At 29.1% G+C, this 20,989-nt stretch overlaps 3 protein-coding genes across 5 annotated transcripts in view; 1 reads left to right on the top strand and 2 right to left on the bottom strand.

Annotated features, from left to right (window-relative positions):
* Positions 1 to 47: 47 nt before the first annotated feature.
* On the bottom strand, positions 48 to 2,591 carry LOC122499408 (2',5'-phosphodiesterase 12). The gene is made up of 6 exons (XM_043607744.1): positions 1,545 to 2,591; positions 1,331 to 1,470; positions 965 to 1,254; positions 701 to 856; positions 477 to 597; positions 48 to 345 (listed from the first exon to the last, which is right to left on the bottom strand). The coding sequence occupies exons 1-6, from the start codon at positions 2,414 to 2,416 to the stop codon at positions 80 to 82; spliced, it is 1,845 nt and encodes a 614-aa protein (XP_043463679.1). The 5' UTR covers positions 2,417 to 2,591; the 3' UTR covers positions 48 to 79.
* Positions 2,592 to 2,719: 128 nt separating this feature from the next.
* LOC122499448 lies at positions 2,720 to 6,935 on the top strand. 2 transcript variants are annotated; one of them, XM_043607818.1, is made up of 10 exons: positions 2,720 to 3,039; positions 3,522 to 3,582; positions 3,832 to 3,876; positions 4,104 to 4,265; positions 4,351 to 4,581; positions 4,667 to 4,972; positions 5,047 to 5,151; positions 5,380 to 5,540; positions 5,602 to 5,998; positions 6,243 to 6,935. In XM_043607818.1, the coding sequence occupies exons 1-10, from the start codon at positions 2,944 to 2,946 to the stop codon at positions 6,467 to 6,469; spliced, it is 1,791 nt and encodes a 596-aa protein (XP_043463753.1). In that variant the 5' UTR covers positions 2,720 to 2,943; the 3' UTR covers positions 6,470 to 6,935. The 2 variants fall into 2 exon arrangements, with proteins under 2 accessions (XP_043463753.1, XP_043463754.1); XM_043607819.1 differs by lacking the exon at positions 3,832 to 3,876 and having other exon boundaries at positions 6,243 to 6,934.
* Positions 6,936 to 8,073: 1,138 nt separating this feature from the next.
* The window catches only part of LOC122499437 (proto-oncogene tyrosine-protein kinase receptor Ret), a 28,086-nt gene continuing 15,170 nt past the window's right edge, over positions 8,074 to 20,989 (bottom strand). For both annotated transcript variants that reach the window (XM_043607794.1, XM_043607793.1), the window contains exons 3-20: positions 20,463 to 20,684; positions 20,226 to 20,347; positions 19,928 to 20,063; positions 19,526 to 19,779; positions 18,642 to 18,813; positions 18,192 to 18,289; positions 15,411 to 15,682; positions 15,114 to 15,302; positions 14,817 to 14,995; positions 14,245 to 14,469; positions 13,961 to 14,063; positions 12,663 to 12,831; positions 10,941 to 11,245; positions 10,061 to 10,259; positions 9,869 to 9,998; positions 9,589 to 9,790; positions 9,294 to 9,472; positions 8,074 to 9,176 (exon numbers count right to left, since the gene is read on the bottom strand). In XM_043607794.1, the coding sequence (XP_043463729.1) occupies positions 8,785 to 9,176; positions 9,294 to 9,472; positions 9,589 to 9,790; positions 9,869 to 9,998; positions 10,061 to 10,259; positions 10,941 to 11,245; positions 12,663 to 12,831; positions 13,961 to 14,063; positions 14,245 to 14,469; positions 14,817 to 14,995; positions 15,114 to 15,302; positions 15,411 to 15,682; positions 18,192 to 18,289; positions 18,642 to 18,813; positions 19,526 to 19,779; positions 19,928 to 20,063; positions 20,226 to 20,347; positions 20,463 to 20,684 (3,548 nt within the window). In that variant the 3' untranslated portion in view covers positions 8,074 to 8,784. The remainder of the gene's footprint in view (positions 9,177 to 9,293; positions 9,473 to 9,588; positions 9,791 to 9,868; positions 9,999 to 10,060; positions 10,260 to 10,940; positions 11,246 to 12,662; positions 12,832 to 13,960; positions 14,064 to 14,244; positions 14,470 to 14,816; positions 14,996 to 15,113; positions 15,303 to 15,410; positions 15,683 to 18,191; positions 18,290 to 18,641; positions 18,814 to 19,525; positions 19,780 to 19,927; positions 20,064 to 20,225; positions 20,348 to 20,462; positions 20,685 to 20,989) is intronic.

Raw genomic sequence — 20,989 nt, 5'->3', positions numbered from 1 at the left:
TGAAATAAAGGTAAGTTTTAAATTTATAAATGAATGATAAACATTTATTAATAATAAGATCGATTTTTTTAATGACAGTTTAACGATTTTTTAATTTTAAATCAGCACACAGGGAAATGTGATCGCTAGGAAAAACAACAGAAGGAATTGCAATGTGTAGAGTCAGTTCTTCATTGCTGGGCATAGGAATAACTTGCTCTACTTCAAGGCGCTCTGTTTGATAATAAATATAGTCCAAACAGCCGGAAAATTCTACAGTATAATTTGTGTGTTCCGGAGTGCCACATGCACTTGCAAACTGAATATTCTGTGAAAGAGAAATATTCGTCACCGCTTCCTCTGGAACTGTAAAAGTAAATACACTTGTGAATTATTAAGTCTGAAAATTTATTTTTTATATTTAGGTACATTGAAAAGTTTCATTCTTATTTTTTAAAAATGTATGAATTTTAATATTACATGCAAAAATTACTCACAACTGTTCCAATCTTTAAAATCGCTAGGTACAAATCCTGTAGTCATTAGTTGATATATTCCACAATCTGGTACACTATTAAAATCACCGCACAAAATAATGTTGACATTACAATCAGGATTCTGAAAAAGAAATAATACATTCATTAATTCAATGGTTTATGTATGTAATTGAAAATAAGATTTCTTAAAAAGTTATCGTTTTAAATTGCTAATTAAAAAATACCTGTTCTTTAACTTTTTCGGCAATGTGTTTGACATACAACACTGCAAAGAAACCTTGCAGTAAACGTATGTGATCGGCATTTGGATGAAAATATAAATGAGTATTGCCAACAATAAGTATTTCAGAGGGATTTTCTTTGAATTTTAAAGTTGTCACCTGTTAATAATTACTAAAAACTTGAGTAACTAATAGGTATAATAAAAATTAATTTCAAAAGGTTCAGATAAAATTATAATTACAATAAAAAATGAAATTTTAATTTACTTGCACTGATGTATTTCTCTCCATAAATCTAGTTTTTGTTTTTTCATTTTCAATTTTTTCCCACGTGGATTTGAAACTTTCTAAATTTAAATTTTCACTAATAATAACAGAATTAAAGTCAAGTTTCTCAAATCTTTTTTTATTATAAAAAGTGGAAAGCCCTTCCACTACTTCAGCACCTTTTCGATTAAAAACACTATCGTAATGCAAAACGGACAATGTTGGCTCATAATCAGCAGTGTATATCTTATCATCCACCTCTTGCAGGCATATTATGTCTGAATTAAATCCTTAAAAACGAGAATATTATAAACATGAGTTCTTTCTTAAATTCCTTTAATTGACTTTCTCTAAACTAATGCAAACCTATTATTTCCTTGAGTAAAAGTTGTTTTCGATAGTCTATGTGCAATGCGTAAGGTGGACAATAAGGAAATAAAACTCCCCTGGAATAATCTGAGTCGGCGTACGTATCAGCTAATAGATTATATGACAATACTCTGAAACTGAAAAAGTTATTGTTTAAATAGAAAGTAACTCTTCTTGTAAAATGTTTCAAATTTAAATAATTATACTATACCTATTGCCGGACAATTGATTTGTCGTAAAAGCATGCCTACTTTCAAAAGGACAACGACCTGGACCAGCTTCCACTAAGTTTGGTGACTCTATTTCCATGCAGGGTCCCCTTTGTTCTTCATTTGCGGGAATACAATCTAATTTTAATTTATATCCCATGTCTTCCGATGTTGGTATGTAAAAATAGCCCCTTCCTATTTCCTTCCATTCGGGAGGTTTATTCGGTGTACTTGACCTTAAATTCTTATACCACATAAACTTTGAATCCTTGATGTTTGTAAAGCTGGTTATAAATTTAGATGGATACGTGGGAAAGCCGACTAAAATGCTTTGAGGTAGAGAAATCTCCTCAATCCAAGGTACATTTTGTTTGATTGAAAATTTCGATTCCGAAATTTGTAAGGTCAATTGAGAAACATTTTCGAAAGCAATTTCACAAGGTGTATCATCTTCGACAGTTATTTCATTTTTTAAAAGAGCCACTTTAATTGATCTGTCCTCATCAATTTCATCGCTATTTTCCTTGGCCTCTTGATCTTTATTTAATTTCTTCTCAGCTTTCTTTTGTACCTTGGATTTTTGTAGCTTTTTTTTAATAATAATTTTACCCACATTACAGTCAATCCTCTTTAAAAATGCAGATACAGGTTCGTTTGATCTTCTATTGAAATTGAATTGTCTATCTATTTTTAATTCATTATCTACATACCTAAAGGTGAAGTTAAAGGTTTCTTGACCTTTTCCAAAACGTAAATATGCTTCTTCCATATTATAAATGCAAGTTGGAAGATTAGATTTAAAATTAATTTGTTGCACTATTCGAGCTGATGTAAACAATGTTGAGGTTAAAAATTGCTTTCTAGTGTACCACATTTGTATGTAGAGAATATAATATATAATAGTTGTATATGTATTTATCACATGAACTATCCATTCATATTGATCATTAACATTTTTTAAATCAATTTAAATAATTTTTTCGTTTACAATTCGGTTTATTTTTCTCATTTTTCTCAATGGCCACGTTTTTCCTGCGCGTTTTCAACATTCAACCATTGACAAAATTAAAATTCCAATAAGATATAGATTGGAGACTTTTGGTTTCATTGCCATCTATTGATATGTAAACAAAATAATATTTCACCTGTCTTTTCTTTAAATTATGTTTCATGGTAAAAGAAAAAACACAAAAATATTTATATTTTATAGATTTTATAAAAAAAAAACAATTGTTAAACAATTATTAGTTTTGTGCATTTATGTAGCTGAACAAGTGTTCTTAAATGAAATTTACAAGTAGTATACAAATATGCTGAATGTTTTAAAAGAATTTGTGACACATTTATTTTTGTGAATGCCCTCCAGGCCCCCCAGATTGCTGTGTTTATAACCTATAAAAAATGTATACAAAGTTATATATTTCTGTATTTCTTTTATATTGTCTTGTTAAAATTAAAAATGCCAATGTTTGTTATCCTAATTATTGTCAAAATAAGGTAAGATATTTTAAGAATTTTTAAATTTTCTTGTTTATCCACACACTTAGTGTACCTATATGTATAAAATTTCTTTGTTGATAAATTTGATTATTTCTTTTAAAATTCCTTTGATAATTATAATTGATTATTTGTAAGACTTGGTTTATATTAATTTCACAAAAAGTAAAACATTTATAATATGAAGCCTAAGAAGAGTGACACTATATAGGTTTTAATAAGGCTTCTGAGTAATGATATTGACAATATAGTTATATCAAAATAACTGTCGTGCTTTGAAAGCAAATATCAAATTCTGGTTTTTACATTAATTATACTATTCTTATATTTTTTTATTACCCATGTTAATTTATAAGTTTTCAACTTTTTATTTATCCTTATTATTTATTTGTTACTATTTTTAATTGTCACTATGTTTTTATATGTAAATAATTTACAACTGTCAATAATAATTTTTATTATCATTTCTATTTTTCTTTTAGACACTGTTAAAACCGGAATTGGAAATATTGTGCCTCTTAACACCTGTAGAGAGAGGTGAAGGTAAAAAAATTTCCTTTTTACATATTTTGTTTTTCGACAGCTTTTGCCTTTCAGTAGAGAACCATGCATTTTTTTTATCAGTGCAGAAAAGTAAAATTGTTTGTTTGAGCTTTTTCTAAATCCTTTTTTTTTTTTGCAAAAATCTTTGCGTGTGTTAATTTTTACGGTTTTTGAAAAATATATCAAAATAACTATTCGATTTATTTAAACGATTTTGTGTACTTGACATTTCTTAATGCCACAATCAAGAATCTGGAATGCTGTGCTTTCTGGCATCTGTAGGAAAGGAGAAAGGTAGAAATTTATTTTCTAAAGAAATAATACAGATATTGGTCAATCGATGGTTCTTTCCCTGATCGAAAATAATTTTATAAATAATTAATAGAACTACGATTAAACTAATCAATTGAATAACTAATAATTATTAGATTCAAATTTTGTAGTTTAAAAATTTTATAATATTTTACAATTGAAATAGTCTCAAATTTAAAAAAAAATAATTTATCTTTTTCTCAATTTAGAATGTGTGCATTTAAAATTCGACAATTTAGGACATTTGCCACCACAAGGAGTTCCTTTAGTAAACTTGAAATTATCAGCTTATGTAGTGGTCGGAAATTCGGGAAATTTTAAAGATAGAGCAACTGCTTTTAATCTTTCTATATCAGACATTAATTTTCGAAGTGAGTAAAAAAAATTGTTTTTCCATTAAATTAATAATTTACAATATTTGGAAAGTATTTTTATTATTGATTATTGCGATTGCAGAGCTCGTGACAAGATATCAAAGTGTAAGTCAAGAAAAATTGTCGGCATGTCGTCATGTTGAATTTTATGGAAATACAACTCAACAATGGCCAAAAGACTTTTTTGTATCGTGTCCATTTTCCGATGAAACATACGAAACAACGCCGTATCGATTGGAGTATTTGATAGAATCTCATAATTATGAATACAGTCGAAAATTGGTATTTATCGTACCAAGACACAGATTTATTGGTAAAAATATTCTTTTAACTATGTTCTTATTGCAGTAATAATTTTATAGTAAAAAATTCTGTATATTTATTTTTTTTTATTTCAGATGACACAGTGCGTGATGTGAAAATGTTCACGCCTTTTGTTTACGTTGATGTTTCGGATACAGTGTCATTGACATTATTTATTCAAACCGTACCAGTAAGATTAAATATTTCTGAATATCGAGTTTGGTTAATAAATAATAATACCGGTAAAGTAATTGATCTCATTTTTCGAGACAAACGAAGTGGACATATTCAGCATTCTTTCCCCGTTGATGAGGGAGTTTATTATTTTAAAGTTGCAACATTGCATTCGGACTGCGTCGAATATGGCTGTGTAAACAGCACTTCACCTTTAATTAGCATAAGTAATTTATAAATTTATTTCCTTAGGTATATGTATTGATTATTTTGCAGACTATTTTTAACATTTTTCTTTTAGAACAAGTTTCACATCGTCTTTTGATAATGATTATAAGTGTCATTTGGATTCCGCCTGTTCTTTTATATGCAATGTACCACGTCTACAAAGTCTACAAAAAGAAAGGTAAGTGGACTGAGAATTGATTATCTCTGATTGAGAGCACAATAAAAAAAGAGCCTAAAATTTACGAACATCTTATTTAATAATAATTGAGAAAAAAAACCGTACAAGGCCTCTTAAATAATGAAACAATATTTATTTTTGTTGATAAAATTAAAAAAATGCTTTCTTATAAATAAATACGAACTTGTGAAATTTTAATTAAATATTCATTTCCCTGTGACAAAACAGTGATGTTAAAGGAAACGGATGTAAAACCAAATTGCCTGTTGGTTTATTCGCCGACACATTCCGCTCATGTGCACGTCATGATCGAGCTGACGAAATATTTAAGAGGCTGCAGCATAAATGCAATGATTGATTCATTAGATATTCCAGAAACTACAAGCAAGGTACAAATCTCTTGGATTTGGAATAAAATTAAAATTTTCATTTGTCGTTATTCTTTCGCAGGACCCTGGCCTCTGGTGTAATGACGCATTCCACAGTGCAGATGTTATTTTAATAGCATCATCACCACCTCGTAGTGATGTCACTGTTCCTGTGATTTATCTTAACATGGACAAACAATCTTTAAGATTGCTCAAAGAAAATTATCCTCAGGGCGATAAAAATTATTATTCCCTCCAGTTTCCTTACTGTGAATTGGACAGTGTCCCACAGGAAGCTCGACATTTTAAACGATTTTTTCTTCCTGATGATTTAGAGAAACTCGTGAAAACTATTCACAAAGTTGAGAGCATCGAAATCTTTGGGGTTTCGTCAAGAAATTTTATTGAGGCGGTAAAAGTCGCCAAAATCCAAGTTCTTCATGGTGAAGACAAAAATCCAAGAAATTTGGACGAGACTGGTGAGAATTTAATTTTTTAAATTTCAGTTATCTGTAATTTTTTAGTGTTTAAACTGGTAAATAAGGTAAGCATTTAATTTGTTTAATTACTTTCCACAAATTTTAATTAATTAATTTTGTTTTAAACAATTTACAAAAAAATTTGATGCTTTAATCTTATAAATTTGAATTTGTGCAAGAGTAATTATTATGTGCAGACTTATTAGTTGTTGCGAGTTAAAAAATGACGTAAATTTTTTGACAGATAATCTTTTAATGCCAGTGAGCAAGGAGACATTTTTCGATCTGAATCATGATAAAGAGACTGATGACAAGGATCTGAATATTACGGACGGAAGTGTGAGTCCGAAATATTTCAAAACAAATATCGAAGAGCTCAACTTACTCGGCGACAATGTTGATGAACGAAACGATCCTTACGTGACTCCTAATGATGAATCTGAATTTCATATTGATAAGTTAGATTTGTAATCTCACTTTTTTCTTTATTTTTAGACTGATCTCGAAGACTATGTTTGATTTTTTTAATTCATTAATTTCATTAATTTTATTAATGAATGAAGAATTTATTTATTTTAGGGAAAAATTTTAATCGAATTTGAAGGTTGGTGTAAATAAGTGCAAAACAATTTTCACAGTTTAATATTCTTTTAAATTGAAATTTTCAATGAATTGAATATTTTTTAACTAAACAAGTATTTATATTTTGTAATATTATTTTTTATTTGGCACTATTTTTCCTATATATTATTTTTTAATCGGAAAAATTGTCATTGTCATTGTGATTGTTTGATTTGTGAGTTTGTATAAAATTTACAAGTCAAAAGACTTGAAAACATTTTTTACTAAGATTTTTAAATAGTTTTATTAAAGTAAGGAGAGTTCTATAACATTTCCAGAAGAAAATTGTTAAATTATTTTAAAATTATGACTCGAGATTAAAATCCACGTAAATAATTAAAAATTTTAAATTTTAAATATTAAATGTGATAAAAAATTGAAATTCATAAAAGTGATAATAATAATAATAATAATAATAAAAATAATAATAATAATAATTTTTAATTGAATAAACATTTTAAATGTAATTAAATTAAATTAGTTGAAAATTCAAATTATATTTCAAAAATTTAATTGTATAAAGAATAAAAAAATTTTGAATTATCTCCGATTAAAAAGTGGAGATGTATTCATAGAGATTTAGCGAAAAGTTTGGTACACAGTATTGAATAGTGTTTCTTTCACTTTTGCATAAGTATGCGATTTATTTTATTACATAGTAATTACAAGCGTTTAATAACGGCGAGCTAATTGGCCGTGATAGACAATCAGACATTGTTCAAATCTGTCTTTACGAGTAACAAGAAGCAAACATTTTTACTTTCCGTATAATAACAAATTAATATTCTCTTTTAAATTATATTTTTATTATTTTGTATTAATGAAATTTTTAAAAAGTACCTATAACATTTATTTTGTTTTGGTATTTTAAATTTATATTTTTTTTGTGGAGATTGTCGCAGGAAACTTGCTTATTATAGACATATTAATAAGCTCTATAAGTACTTAAATATGTGAAAGTAAAAAAGTTTAGTTCCTTATTCAACTTCTCAAAATTGTTTCTTAAAGCAATGCGAGCTTTTTCTATGAGGTATGCATTTGAAAATATTTATAAGTGATACTACTGGAATGTGATTTTTATACATAAATACAAAATTGTTGATATTAATTGAAACTTTGATTAGATAAGGAAAACACAGTCTTATATTGTCAGGATATGGTTTGAATACAACGAAAAGATCTTGCTCAATAAGTGTGGCTTATAAATGGTAGTTAGAAAAGTTAGGAATCTTTTATACAAAATAGATTTAAGGAAGTTCTAAAATATTTTGTATTGTAGTTTTGTTTTGTAGTTTACGGGTTTTTAAAAAATGTGTTTTGTGTTAAAAAAATATTCTATTAGGCGAAGAAAATTATAAACAGCAGTTTTTTCAGCAATTTGATGCTTTCGATGAAGAAAAAGTTTTAGATTTTGAAAAAATTATGTAATTATTAGTAGATTATAATAATTATAATAAAGTAATGTTTAAATAATTGTTGTTTTCAATTTTAGAATATTTGTTTTAAATATTTTGCATAAGAATGTTAAACTCGTTGGTTTTAAAAGTTATACATATGTAAATAGAACTCAACAATTTCTTTTTGTTTTTCTTCAACAATTTATTGGTGAAAAATTCCTTTCGCTTAAGATAAAGTTTTATGAAAATGCAAAATGTTTATCGCGTCACATCTTACTTTTTTTAAAGTTAAGGCTCGACTAATTATAAGATAAGATCGACAATTACATTTTAACGATACGCTGTTTCATTAGATAAAAATATTGATTATTTCGTTTAATTTCTTTGGTTTTTTCCTACATTTTTCTTTCATCTATCACGACTATTGCTTTTCTTTCTTTAAAGACTTGACTTAGATTCATTGGCGAAAATCATATAACTGTTTTTATTTACAAATCTTCCTTCAGAGGAACACTAAAAAATCCTTCTTGTTTTTCGAGTTTTCTTTTCCTTTTCTTTTAAACAAAACATAACATATGCTCACCAAACAGACTCTTAAAAACGCACAATGTATTTTCTTTTCTCTCTGTTTCTGTTATTCCTCAGATTTTCGAGAAAATTACATTGATTTCGAAGAACTGAGAGCGAATATCGATTCTTTAATTTTTTCAATTGCTGTATTCAACAGCTTTTTTCACGAGTTTACAATTATGCGGTTCATTTTTCAGACTAAACCGCGGATTGATGTTCAACGTTATTGTTGAAAAGTAGAAGATCTTGATCGACGCACACTTGTTTTCCCTGCATGTCAATATATGACTGCGCTGTGGGAGTTGACAGATCATTTTCACTGTTACTTGTCACACTGGAATTACGAAATTTTATTGGAGACTCGTAGTGATTAATATTCATATTGGAGGGACGATCATTTACATATGCCGATTTTATGCATTCCTCAGGAAATGAGGCGATGGGATTTTGCCAAAGAGTGTGCAACTTGTCCACTTTATCGCTTTTTGTTACCGGCTCGAAGAATGGTTTACTTAAATAATTCACCGCATTTGAGCCCAATGTCCTTATTGTCGTTGGACCGCCGTCTAAAATTCTATCGCTAGGCGATTCTAAAACAAATTAAAAATATGTAAATTTCCATAATTTTTATTATTATATACATTTTTTAAAAAAAGTAAATTACTAAAAATTCTAAAAATTAGAATTGAATGCAAATATTTATTTACTTGTAGGACTATCCAGAGCATGGAGAGAGGCGAAATACGCTTGATTGTGAACTGTTCGTGGATTCAGATCTAAATATTCAACACCGTCTTCCAACATACGTTCCCAGTGGAATGTCAACTCTTTAAATGAAGGCCTCATTCCTGGTTCGTCATGCCAACAGGAGACCATCAATTTGTATCTTGGAAGAAAGTAATATTTTATTAATAATTCACGTAGTGCTTCATTTTTAAATATTTGAAAGTAAAATGAATATTTAAAAACGCATGTAATTTCTTAAAGTAAAAAATGTCTTACAGTTGAGGGGAACAATTTGCTGGTCTTTCCATACGATATCCAGCTTTGAGAAGATTATACAGATTATGGACATCTACTCCTGGATAAGGAGAAGCTCCTAAAGTAACTAATTCCCAAAGAAGAACCCCAAAACTCCATACGTCCGATTTACTCGTGTAAACGTGATCAGCTAAAGACTCTGGCGCCATCCACTTAACTGGAACTGGAAATTAAAATTTGCTCTTGAGCCATTTTCAAACGAGAAGAATATTACAAAAGTGTATTCTTTTTTTGTTTTTACCTCGGCCTTTGCTGCGTTTTAAATAAGCGTCATCTTCATAAATGTCGCGAGTCAAACCAAAATCGGAAATTTTACAAACTTTACCAGCCGCAAGTAAAACATTTCGTGCCGCAAGATCCCTGTGTACCAGCTACAAAAGAATTTAAAAAGAAATTATTTTTTTATTAGTTTTATTTAAAAGCATTTTTTTACCTTGATATCGGCCAGATATGCCATTCCTTTACTAATTTGCCAAGCAAAGGACAAAATATCTCGTGGTGTAATTGTATAATTTGATGGGAGATCCGTCTGTATTTCCTGAATAATATTATTTGGAGATGACGAAAGCAAAGACGTTGAACATGGAACTCTACCTTCCGACTCTAAGTGGCGACTGCGTCTTAAATAATTCCTTTAAAAATACAAAGAAAACAGAATATAATTTTCTAAATTGAAAAATATTTTATCTAAATAAAATGAAAATAAGTTATTCTTTTTAATTTTGTTTGATTAATTTATACAGAGGTATGTCGCTTTTTGAAAAGCATTTCAAAACATGTAGATGAAATTATTTTAGTCACGTGAGAATTCTTTAATCAAGAATATACCGTAGAGTGAAAAAATTTAATTACTTAAAATTTGGAGCAAGACTCGTCGGTTATTGTTCTTTTGGTATGCGTGCTATTGATGTGGAATTCATTCAACTATTTCCGCATTCGCAATAACAGCCACAACAACAGCCCAAATAAACCAAGAAGGAAATACTGTCTTTCTGAATTTGCATAGAAAGTGGTCATACCCTTCAATCACTTCATTTAATTTAAATTTTAGATATCAAAAATTCTCTATTAAGAGAGTATTTTTAATACAACAAGAAAACGATTTTAAATTGAATTTTTTTTTCTTTCTTTCTTTCTTTCTTTCTTTCTTTCTTTAAATTAAATTTGATGTAAAATAACAATTTTGATTTGAGGTAAATTCGAAAATAAGAATAAATTTACAGTTGAATGAAGTTAATGTTTGGCATTTGCATTATTTTCAGGTCAGGCGATATTATATTATCGATTTCACATCAACAAACGATTTTCCTCACCTCAATGAACCAAACTCGGCAAATTCGATGATGAGATAAACAGGTCCATCGGGAGAAGTACAAGCCCCCAGGAGACGAATAACGTTCGGGTGTTGAGCCTCCTTCAATAGCTGGTATTCAGAGAGCAAATCCGCCAATTCAGAAGCGCAGGCATCTTCCTTGAGAGTTTTTACAGCAACAGTTGTCAAACCTGTCCATCCGCCAATTTCCAACGCTTTCGCACGCAAAACTCTGCCAAATTCACCTTCGCCCAATACTTGCTCTATCGTTAGCCGAGATCTAGGAAATTCCCATTTTGGATCCGGCTGAAAGCGCACAAATTCAACATTATTTTGGTATTCCATATTATTTATTTATTAAAACTGCATTTTAAACATTTATTTTCATCAAATAAATAATCAGCTATTTCAAAATAGTCAAATTATAAACTTATTTTTAATCTCACAAAAGCAAAGTTAAACGAAATACATTATGTAGTCTAGTTTTTAATCAAGATTAAAAAACCAATTTGATGATAGGAGGGTTGAATTAAAATTAAATTTTTTATCAAATGAAGTAAATTAAAAGTCACTTTAAATAAAGTTTGATAAAAGCTAATGTGAAGTTAAATGTTAATTTCGTCTGAGATCAAATACGAATCTAGGATAATTAATTTAATGTGAAGTGAAAGATTATGAAGACAAAAATAGAGTGGACTTTTGTCTAACCATTTTTTTTTATATTAATGGCTTATCATTCTACTTCTTGTAGAATAGAATACTTTGTAATTTTTTATTTGTATGTTGAAGGTGACACTTGCCAGGGAAAATTTTGAAATGACTGTTTTAAGATTTAAAATTCAACAAGCATCGTTGTTGCTCTCGTAAAATTTTACTTGTATATCATGTAATTTGGTTCGATCGATACTTGACTTTATCTCGTTTTAGTGGCTTATCCGTGCGTCGTAAACTACTTCTAAGACAATTTCCGGCGACTAAAACGGAGTACAAGTACAGCGACTATTGTGGGGTGAATTATGCACTCGAATTCTTATCACGACAATCTCACATACAGTTGCAATTGTACATTCGAGAACTTGAGACTCGCAGGAAGTAGTTTTATCTCTTCCCCAAGGAAGCCAAGGAATAACGAATATTCGTCGACCTTGAAAAAGAGCTTTCCAGATTTTTCAAATAAAATATTTCTATCAAAAACTAGCGCCACAAAATGGTAGAATTATATTAAAAACTGAAGAATCCATTAAAAGTACTGATTTCAATCCAAAAAACTAGTGGAGTGAAAAAGTTATACAAACGCTGATTTGGATTCGATTATTCTAAAAATAATTGGAAATTAATTAATGTTTAAAAATATTAAACTAGCTATATTTGTAATTAGAGTGTGTTGCTCTTATTTAAACATTGATTATGCAGAACATGATAATGGAAAGCAATTTAACTGTTTGTTTTAGATAATGGAGCCAAGTTTTTGACTTTACATTGGAGTGCAATAATGTGCAAGAAACATTTTCCAATGATAATAATACGTTCAGATACAAGTTTCTCACGAGACTTAGTTCAAAAGTCATTGGCATTAATTTTCAGAAGCAAGGATTATGGAAATGTCATACACGTGACATTTTCCTGTTTCATAATAATAAAGAATAAATTCAATTAAATTACTTTATTACAAGTGGTAGTTTTTTCCTTAATTGGATTATTTGTTAACTTAAAAAAAACTCACCGGAGAGCTCTTAGGAAGCAGGAGAGATCGATTTACACCTGCGAGAGAATCGAGACCAATCAGAAGTCCATCTCCTCTCTCAATATAATCCGAGGGCAAAATTCCTAAACCATTTGTTCCATTTTCTCTTCTGTGTTTGCAGTCACGACGGGATCCTTTTAGTGCCACTCTGTAAAGGATTATTATTATTATTATTATTAATTTCGAATTCAAAAATTAGTTATTAATTAGCAATAGGTATTTAAACTGATGATAAAATCTAGAAATATTGCCACTTTGTTTTAAATGACAAATTAAGTTTTCGATTTCAAATGAGTACTTAATGGAGGCGACAATTAAATAGAAGAGACAGTTACTACTAATTGAAAAGAGAAACTTTATGTATTTAAAAGAAAAGGTCTTTAAAAACAAATTACGTGCTTTTGCTCGAGTTACTCTATATTTTACCCCTTTTGTTTCGACCCACGTCCACGGGAAAAACTTTTTATATTGTCAAAGGTCATTTTACCTTCTAAAAGGGAAGGAAAATCGATAAATGATTATTGTGATCTTTTGGTAATTGTGTCTTGACCGGGACCTTTAAATTTAAACAAATTATTTATGCGCTTCATTCTAAATAAAACTACATATTCTATTTCCACATTCTTTCTTTCCTTAAATAAAACATTATTTTATTAGGTATTATTTTTATACTTGTTTTGAAAAAATGTTGACAATGTAATTAATAATTTCTTTTTCAATGATAAATTAATTTTTCTAATCTGCTTCAGATTTGATTTAATGAAATTTTCAAATATAGTTGGAAGATAATGTCAGGAAAAGTACGTGTTAAACGAAATGACTAAGTGTAGCAAGCAATGAATTAATTGATAAGGAAAATTACTCGAAGAAAGAAAATGTTGAACAGGATCATGTTTTACCAGAATGAAGCCCATATGAAAAATTGTTTACACGACCTAAATGCACGCAGTGTGTGTGTGTGTGTAATAATCGGAGTCGTTTGTTGGTAAACTCACGATAAATTACCACAGCAGGCGATTCACGTGGAAAAGATATGCAAAAAAGAACGGATAAGTATTTTTTCATCCCTTATCTTATTTTCAAGCCAGGAATTAAAATCCGTTCATCGGAACATGCAAGATTTTTCAAAACTTTTCGCCTATTTCTTTTAAATAAAAAAAATATTTATTTATTTGACAAAAAGTATAAATATTAACTATTTTCAATTAATGATATATATATGAGTAATTTAAATTAGCTGAACTGAATGTAAAATTAATAATTGAAAACATAGTCACCGATATCTCCACATGACGAAGAATCCGACAATTATTAGAAGAAGGAAAAAACTGGAGCCAATGACGCCAATTAAACAGGTTGGTCCACAAGATCCATTGGATGCTGAGAACAGTAAAATGGTATTTTTTACACTAAATTGTTTTAAAAAAATGGAAAATTGCATATTGAGGACGAAATGATGAGGCGAATAAATCTTGCGTCAGCTTGTGCAGGGCAATTTGTTGTTTGAAATTTAATTAAAGATTGTGAGAGAGAAAGAGAGTGATATTTTATTGAAGCTCACCTTTACGAGCGTCCGAAACGACCGGTACGAATTCACTTTCACGATCTTTTTTCCATTTAGAACCATCTTTTCCATCTTTCCCTCTGGTACTTCGATCTCGGCTTCCATTTATCTGGAAAGAGTCCAGACCACAGGTGCACTGCATCATGTCATTGCAAGTACAAATCCCTAATCCGCTTCGTATTCCTCTTCCACCCTTGTTCATTTCGCCAAAGTGCACTTCAGCTGTAAATAAAACAATTGAAATTCTTCCCTTCAATTCTTCTAGTTAATTAAACTTTTTATGACAGTCCATTTTCTAATCATCTCTTAGAGTGAGATCCAATTTTTTCAACTTTTATTATGCAATTTTGTCTTATATCTTTATATTTTTTTCAATTGATTCTTGGCTTTTAGTAAACATTTAATTTAATTTACTAACATAATAGAAATAATAATAATAATACATCTTAAACATTACAAATCAAAAAATCTTTAACCCATCATGTTTTTAATTTATAAAATTCATTTTTTTAGTCTGACTTTAGGACTTTATTGAAGTTTTTCCAAAGTTTCTTTTAATTTCAACTCACATTCGATCGTGCAGTCTTGGGGACAAATTCTATGATCAAGAACCTCGAGTTCATCGCAAATACGATCTGGGCAATGAATCAAACCTGGAGAGCATGTTTCGTATCTCTCGGTTAATCCGGCTGCAGGATTATTGGCATTGTTCAATCTCCAAATGCAATGGCCGTTATATTCACTATTACTGAAAAAAAAAAAAAAAAAAATTGTTACTTATTATAAAACTTTCAACAGAATAAAAATATAATTTCTTCTTAAAAGTTGAGAATAAAAAGTTAATTTTTTTAAATTTTTGATTATACCTTAATAAACCACTGCCAATTCCACATCTGGCTTCGCAATCTTTTCTGGATTCAGAATTTGCACACGAACGAGATGCCCATTGATTTAAATCACAAGTATCGTTACTTAGCGAGGAAATGTTGATCAAATGAATTGTTATTTGAGATGAAGAAATACTATTATCAGGTGCCTTCCATTCCGCTTTTAATCTACAAATTTTGAATTAATTAAATAAAATTTAAAATATTCTGTTAAAAATGAAAAAGTTTTCTTTTCTGGCTAAAAAATATTATCTTATTGTTTTAGGGAATACTCACAGAAATGGAGACGAAAGAGCAGAAAGAAGATCGGGATTCGAGACGAAAATTATTCCTCCTTTCCGGGTGATGTTGAAAGCTTTTGATCCAGTCAGACTGAATAAAAGCTTTGGGTTTGACTGGTTCATGGGCTGAGCAACACGAAAATACTGCGAAGATTTTCGTGCAATTTTTACACTTCCTGGGTAGGAGATTGTTTGTCGAACTGGTAAGGACGTTGTCGATGTTGTTGTATGATGTTGAGGTCCCACAAAAACTAAATTTATATTGACCTGAAAAAAGCGTTAAAATTAATTTTAATTTATTTGGAAATGTTCTGGATATTTTTCTAATTTAATATTGTTGTTTCACTCGAGTGTATTAAATTTATTTTTTCTTTTTGATGTTACTATTTTATTTTTTTTTTAAAGGAGGAGTGACGTGGAAAGCGTGGTAAAATAAAATACTTCGAAGCGCATATCTTTCAGTTTAAATTCTACGGCAACTAAATATCCGTGTGGGTATCAAGCAACACTGGGGAAACTGAAGTGAGTAAAAGATCTATAAAGGTATGTTAGCAAACTGGTAAATCGATCTTCAAGGTTTTCTTAGACTAAAGTCTTGTATCTTCCTTTTATTAGAAATTTATTTCACTTTAGTTTAATTTTTACGAGAAAAGCGATGTTTTAAATTGAGGTATTGTTCAATTTTTCAGATAATACCAAAAAACAGACCATAATTCATTAAAAAGTGATTTTTATATTTTCCTAAGTATGGTCATTTAACTAAAGTTTGATTTTTTAAATGGCATTTCAATTTGAAATAAAAGTAGATTAATATACCTATTTTACGACAGTTATTAGTTTTTTTAACATCGTCAAATTAATGCTTCCATCCCTAATTGATTCTTAATTACAAATCTTCTTAATTCTTAATTGCTATCTTATTGTATTCTCATTGCACTCGCTTTAGTTTGAATTTCCTACTTCTTGGAAATTAAGTTTACACGATCACCAAGACCTAAATTCACTTTCCGAGTATTAATCTCTAATTTTCCATAATGCAAGCTAATATTAATTATTAATGAAGAAAAAGTGATGGATCTGTACCATTAGGTACATTTTTTTAATACTTTGCAACGAGAAAAAAGTATTTATTTTTAGTTTGTGAAATTGTAAAATATTAATCAAATAATATTTTTCTATTATTGTTATTATTTTGATTAATGATTTTAATGCTAATTAGCTGAATTTATTTCCCAGCAGTCGCGAAATAGTACCGAGTTAATAAATTTTTATGAAATAGATTTCTTTATTTGAATAAAAGTAATTAAACTTTTATCAATTTTCCAACTTAATTCATTTCAATGGAAATATTTCGTTATCCAATTATAAACTTTGATACTGTGTTTTTAATTATAAAGCTTTCTACTTGTATTCTTTGTGAAATAATAAATAGATTTCATTTTATGAATTGATACCTATGGAAAATAATTAATTTTAGTTGTTTTTCTCTATAATGTGTTACGACGAATTGGAATTTTAATTAATTATAAATTAATTTGATTAGCTGGTTTTATAGAACTATTTCCTTTTCTTTTGCAGCGTCTCGATGAATGCGATATTTAAAGGAAGTTAATGATGACTTTCCTTTTAAAAAAAAGAGGGGATCAATTTACAAAAGTAATCGGACTTTCAGTTGCATAGATGCTTTTTCAGCTGTAAGGGCCAGCCAGATATCGCTGCAGGGAAAGCCAGACATTATAGAGAGATTTATTTCCTCAGCCGGATCCAATTTAAACACCCACCCACTACCAGGTAGCTTTGCAACATAGTATTCAGATTAAAAGTTTAAAGTTGGGGAGGCCTTTATTTTCTTTTCAGACTTTTTCTCATTGTTGCTCCTTGTTACTCTTCGTGGATAAAAATAAAGTAACTTGGATTTAGATTACCGCAAAACATCTAAAAAATACGAAAAAGAACATTTTTACTAAATTACTGTGTTGCAGTTTCTCCTCTCGGATTTTTCTTTTATAGTAAATTTTCCGCATTCATTAGTTTTGCTTCAAATATTATTTCTTTTACAAGATGAAAGAAAAAGAAGAGCACAGGAATTAATCAACTTCCACTTTTAAATAATTTTAAATTTCAATAAGTAATTTAAAAAGAAATTTTTATAAAGACGTTTGTGTCCCCAGAAAAAAATTGAACAATTTTTTTCAATATCCTGTATCTCCACACACTGTCACTTGCAATGAAGACATTTTAAGAATAAGGTAGAAAATAAATTGCGTCCATTTGCTAAACTGATACAATCTAAGTGAAAGAAACTTCCTGAGGAAAATAAGCGAAACTATTTGGATTCTGTTGCCAATCGTCGATTAAAGTAATCAGAATTTCAAATAAAACAGTGATGAAAAGAGGTTTTCAAAAGTAAGAATAATGAGTTAAAAATAAGAGAGGTAAATACTTTTTTAAAAATAATCGAACATTCGGTTTATTTCAGACGGATATTCATTCTCCTAAAAGCATATTTCATGATTATAGTTCAATTAAAACCCAGATTCAAATAATTTCTTGGGAGTGGCATTGATTTTCCGAACAAAATTTAATCGCAAATTTACTGCAAAGTTGTCGACATGATGGACAGCTGTGGGCGTCCATCAAATTCGTTTTACACTCCAACGACCAATTTTTATTTATTTTATTTTTTTTTGTTTTATTTCTGTGAAATGTTCCACCAGGAAAATATTTAAATTTCGCGATCCACCGTCTCTAAATATTAAATGAAAAAAATTCTTACCGAATTGTTGCCATATCCTGGAAGAAGAGATTCGTCTCTCACTTGAAGAACTACTCGGTAAGGTGATATTGGCAGCAATGTCATCCTAGAATAAATTCCTGTGGATGAAAAATTTCTTTTTTTAATAAATTTTATTTTACATTTACATATATAAAGAATTTTAAATAGTATTGTATTAAAAATATTTTTAAAGAAATTTTATAGAACAAACTTGTTACTCTAAAAAGCTCATTACTTGATAAAAATATTTTTAAATATTTCTAAAAACCGCTGCCAAGTGGTTAACGTTCATTCCTCATAGAGATTAAAGTTTATCATTAAAGAATTACATTATTAATTTTTCTTCACCAGCAATATCTTGAAATAATACTTTTTCAAGTTGTGTTTTTAAAAATAAAACTAAAATTTTAATTGAATTCGATTTTTAATTTTTTTTCAGTAATAACTAACTTGTGTAAATTACTGTCGACGAAGGGACTTCTGGACCGATTTCCACCGCCAGAGTATCGTATGTGATATTGAAGGCGTTGTAAATATCGCCCAGAATTTGGACTGAGTATCGATTACTGGTTATTGCATCCGCATCCTTTACCATTAGTTCATTTTTATCCAGTCTGTCGCCCTGTTTAATAAATCATCACATTTAGTTATCAATAACTGTTTATTTAAACATTTCAGGATTTTCAATTATTTATAATTCAAGAAACAAACCTACTTAAATGAAATATTTTGAAAGGGAGCAAGTTTTTTGTAAAAGTTAATTTTTAGAAAATTTGTTCTAGAATTCAATTTTTTTTTTGTTTTTTCAAAAATGTGAAGTAATGAGTGAGAACGAAAGTTCTTTTTCCGATGAAAAGACAAGACATTATGTGAGGATTTACTAGAATAGATCTTTGGTTTTTTTCCTATTTCCTGAAAATTCCGGTATTTTTACTCGCGCTTGTCACTTTTCTATACTTGACAGTTGTGCGAGAAAATAGAGGGAAATCGAAAGAAAAAGAAGAAATATGAAAAGCCCAGGGTTTAATCAGGATCAGGCCCCCAAGCCTCACTTCATCTCTTTCCATCTCTCTTTTTATGCTCACTTTTTCCACTCTTTAGTTTCTTTATAATTCTCCTTTTTCCCTCGCCTTTTTATTCTTATAACAAGTCTATAATACAATGCTTTAATTATGCATACAATGACGCTTTGATTAAGAATCGTCGACTTAATAAAATTGTCAAATTCTATTTTGATTTTAGTATTCATAAAATTTCTATTCCATTTTATTAATAAAAAAAAGTTAATTTTATTTTAAAGTTTTTCGTTTTTATGTGAATTGTTGATGTCTTACCAAAGTAAAATCTGTCAATTGTATTTCAAGATTTCCCTTAAGTTGATCAACGGGAGGATTGTCATCTTGATCGAGAATGTCGATTCCAATTGTTTTTTCAACAGCGTGTTGAAATCCCGTCTGTCTTTCCCAAACCACACATCGAATTTGAACATCCACGTGAGCTCCCGTGCCTCTGACATTGTCCTTCGAGTCCCGATCCAAAGATTCGTTTGAGAAAATTCTATTTCCTTCCACGTGGAAAAATTGTGTTCCTTTAAATATTAGAACAAAAAATAGATATATAATTCAAATGAAAATTCACAAGAGAAGTAGAGAAACAAAAATAAAAAGGTGATAAAAAAAAAATTAGAAAATAATTTTATAATAAAATAATAAAGAATAGAAAAATAGGTAAATTACCGTTTAATAATTCGTAGCGTGTTACATGGAAATTAGAACAAATATTTTTGTATATTTCAGGCCCAAGAATGCCAAGCATAGAAACTGGTTGATTCTCGTATATTCTGTACTTGGTTTCTTGCCAAAAGCACATATCCTGTAAAAAATTAATTTCTACATTTATTCTGTATTTCTATTTGCTTCATCACGTAACACTTTGGAATTTAAAAATCGAAAAATAGAAATTTTAGTTTTCCTTTTTGAAATTGGAAACTTTTTTCATATACTGTTGTATGTAATAGCATATTTTTCAAATTACCTCTATAAAATCGGTACAATTAACTCGTCCATTTTCAATTAGAACTGGTTGCACTTTAATTTCTAACGATGCAGTATCTCCATTTCGTTCTTTTGCTTGAATAACTATGACACTCGCAATTCCTGTTTAAAAGAAAAGAAATTCGTTTCATTATCATTATTATTACTTTTGTTAAACTGTAAATGATAAGAATAATAAATTTGTTTTTCAGTTCAGATTTTGAAGAAAAAAAATTACCTCCTTTGGGCAATGCATGTAGAATGAGACTTCCATTTCTTGAATCGAGGGAGGCAATTTTTTCTCGTGGTGATACAATTAGAAATTTTGAATCTTTCGGAATTGATGAATCATTTCGAAGCAGTCTGACAGTAAATAAATTTATATCCGAACTCAAAGAAATTCCATTGTCAACCAAATATGGTACTCTGAGTATTAAGTCTGATTGTGGAAAGTATAGTGCTGAAACAGTAAAACCTCTTTATATTTATTGTAATAACTTTAAACTACACTAAAACCTTTCCCTTTGCAATTTCTTGAATTGCTGATATGTAAAACTTTTAATTGCCTCGAAAAATGATATTTAAATTTTGATTGGAATTTCTATGAACAATATTTCTGAAAATCACTAGACCGAACAATACGATAGTGTTACGCTTTTCATATAAATCCCAAGTGCTTAGTTCGGAAGATCCAGCGTGAAATGCAGTAGTGGTAAATGTGTCGGAATTTCTATAGTTCTCAAACATCCCTCTAGTTTCAGTAAA

The sequence above is a fragment of the Leptopilina heterotoma genome, unplaced genomic scaffold (genome assembly GCF_015476425.1).
Source record: "Leptopilina heterotoma isolate Lh14 unplaced genomic scaffold, ASM1547642v1 Lhet_167, whole genome shotgun sequence".
Classification (NCBI taxonomy): Eukaryota; Metazoa; Arthropoda; class Insecta; order Hymenoptera; family Figitidae; genus Leptopilina; species Leptopilina heterotoma.
Note: the sequence above shows the minus strand (reverse complement) of the source record. Positions and strands in the feature narration are given on the sequence as shown.